Consider the following 2,677-nt stretch of genomic DNA (forward strand, 5'->3'; position numbering starts at 1 on the left):
GTTTAATCTGTGAAGATTAATCGCTTTTAAAAAGTAATAAAAACAACGTTCTAAAAAATTTAAAATAGTACTAATAATTTGAAATAAATAAACACTAATATCAATCTAAATAAACGAAAATAAATGGCCAAAAATGTTCATTTCATTATATCATGAAAGGTTTTAGGAATAATGACAAAAAAAATGAACTCTAATTCGATGATACAATGCAATTATTGAGATGGGCCGAGTCATGATTTTCTAATCTTCGTAATTTATAAGGAATTTTAACTTGATCTAAACCATTTATCTCCCAATTTGGGCCAAGAAAAAATTGAATTAAGAATGGAGAACAAAGCCCAATAAAATCATTTAAAATGAAGAACATTACACACTTACTCTTATTGCAAGTTATAAATACAACAAGATGTGGAATGGAATTTAGTTGATTAGTGATTACCCTCAATCTCCAACATTTCACACATCCTAAAGGGTTTTGGATTACATCATAAAAAATCAAGGATGTCAACTGATAAATTCACGTCGAATCCAAACCCGTCAAACTCAGACCAGTCACACATTTTCCTCGTGTCATAATCCAATCCTTCGAAGAATTGTTCCGTCTCAAAGCTCGGGAACGATGGAAATTGGAAACAATCAACAACCGAATCAAAATTCTTGGGGGAATCAAACGGAGATGAACAATGTTTCACCATCAATCTTTCTTCCTTTTTCGGTTCCACCGTCAATGTTTCGAGTATTTCATTAGAAGAAAACATCGACAGTTGATCCCCATCTCCAATAAGATCAATACCCGTCTCTAAGGTTTCTTGAATTCCAACTACTCCTTCTCCATCCTCATCTCCGTGTTCAAGTTTTAACACCATTTTTGGAACCTTGGATTGAATACATGTGTGCCTACCCTTGTATGTGACCTCAAACAATGAAAGGTCTTCATCCGATCTCTGAACTTGTTTCGTGGCCAAGCAACCTTGGACGTGTCTATGAGTGCATCGATAATATGCTCTAATAAATAAAACAATAATAGAGTTTAGTAAACTAAATAATTATTTACTCTCATTAGACAAAAAAAAAAAAAAAAAAAAAAAACCTTATATAGGAATATTTATAACTTTACAATATAGTAAAAAAAAAATAAAAAAGAGTCATCAATAAACATGAAAAAAAAATGAAGATCAAACATTTATGTTTTGTCGGACCAAACTTTATGGAGTCATTAAAGTCTTAGATGGGGACAATTGCAATAACTTTTTTCTTTCTTATGGTAAAGCCTGCCAACAAGCCTTCAAATAGGTTTAGTTTATTTTTATTTTTATTTTTTTATCTAAAGTTTTAAGTTTGGATTCACATTAACAACAACTTATGTTCATCAATAATTCAATAGAATAAAAGTTTTAAAAAAAAAATGGATATATTTTTAATATTTTATTTGAATTATGATTCTTATCCAATCAAGCTTAAAATATTATATTACCTTGGGAAATTAGCTCCATGAATATCCTTCTGGCCATATTTTCTCCAACTAAACCCATCAAGAATCCCTGCTCCTTCACTAGCTCTCACTAGTTGACTCCATTTCTGCATTTTCTTTCTGCAAATGAAGAACAAAATCTTCAATTATAAGCTCCTTATGATCATAAATCTAATAAAAACCAAGAAATTAAGAAAAACCCACCTCTTATTGGAAGCAAGAATGTCTGGATCAGATAAAGCCTTTCTCTTCCGACTACAACCATTTGAATTAGCTTGCCGGAGCTCCGGCGAAGAAGGTGAAATAACACAATTGATCATTGAAATTGCTTTGTCATATGAAGAAACAATCTTTTGAAGGAGGGATTCACATAATTGATGATGATTGAGCTGTTTCTTCAACTCCTCTGCTAATTCTCTTCCTAAATTTAGCTCACTGATCAGAGTTGCTTTTTCCATTGCAATGAAGAGATTAGAATGATGGGAAAATGGTTAAAAACATGTCTTATTATATAATGGCAGTGGAGGATATTGTGGAAAAACCATTAACCAATCATCTGACCATTTCAAAGAGACAAATGACAAAAGTGGGCCTTACTATGCAAGTGTAAACCCACACCCACATGTTAAGAAAATCATTGGATTTCATTTTTTTTTATCATTTCATGTCTTCTCAAAAATGTTTTTACTTATTGAATTTTAAATTTAAATTTAAAAAATATTTACTATTTATAAATTTGTAAAATTGAGAGTTTATTATATAGAATGTGAAATATATATATATATATATGTATATATATATGAATTGATAGTATAAATTAATAACAATATATATAAGCTTTAATAAAATGAAAAATTATTTTAGTGGAACTGCTTTATATAGTTTTTATTATTTTTATTGCTGTTATTTTTGTTTTAAATAAATTTGAAAATTATATTATTTAGTAATAATTTTTAAATAGTGAAAAAGTTAAAATTTCAACTTCTTAAAGTTAAGAATGAGAAAAACATTAGGAGATTAGGAATGAAAGAACAAAGAAAAATCTTTTTAATTTCATTCACTCTTTTAAATTCACCATTCCTCTATATTGATTTATATTGATTTAGTATTTAATCTGGAATTTATTTATTTTATAGAATTTTAAAGTTCAATTAATCATTATTGAGAAAGAGAAAAAGAAAGGAAAGAACGGACCAAGAATCTTCC

At 28.7% G+C, this 2,677-nt stretch overlaps 1 protein-coding gene across 1 annotated transcript; it reads right to left on the reverse strand.

The window, feature by feature from the left end:
• Positions 1–328: 328 nt before the first annotated feature.
• Positions 329–1,963, reverse strand: LOC124921599 (probable WRKY transcription factor 30). Its single transcript, XM_047462274.1, has 3 exons — positions 1,676–1,963; positions 1,475–1,591; positions 329–1,005 (listed from the first exon to the last, which is right to left on the reverse strand). The coding sequence occupies exons 1-3, from the start codon at positions 1,927–1,929 to the stop codon at positions 486–488; spliced, it is 891 nt and encodes a 296-aa protein (XP_047318230.1). The 5' UTR covers positions 1,930–1,963; the 3' UTR covers positions 329–485.
• Between the last annotated feature and the right edge of the window lie 714 nt (positions 1,964–2,677).

Source organism: Impatiens glandulifera, chromosome 1, assembly GCF_907164915.1.
Source record: "Impatiens glandulifera chromosome 1, dImpGla2.1, whole genome shotgun sequence".
NCBI lineage: Eukaryota > Viridiplantae > Streptophyta > Magnoliopsida > Ericales > Balsaminaceae > Impatiens > Impatiens glandulifera.

What these genes read in the sequence shown, in the direction of transcription:
- LOC124921599 (XM_047462274.1), bottom strand. Translation starts at nt 1,929, where the DNA reads ATGGAAAAAGCAACTCTGATCAGTGAGCTAAATTTAGGAAGAGAATTA. An exon ending in ATTCTTGCTTCCAATAAGAG is followed by an intron (nt 1,592 to 1,675) that starts GTGGGTTTTTCT and finishes CTTCATTTGCAG; the next exon opens with AAAGAAAATGCAGAAATGGA. An exon ending in CATGGAGCTAATTTCCCAAG is followed by an intron (nt 1,006 to 1,474) that starts GTAATATAATAT and finishes TTTATTTATTAG; the next exon opens with AGCATATTATCGATGCACTC.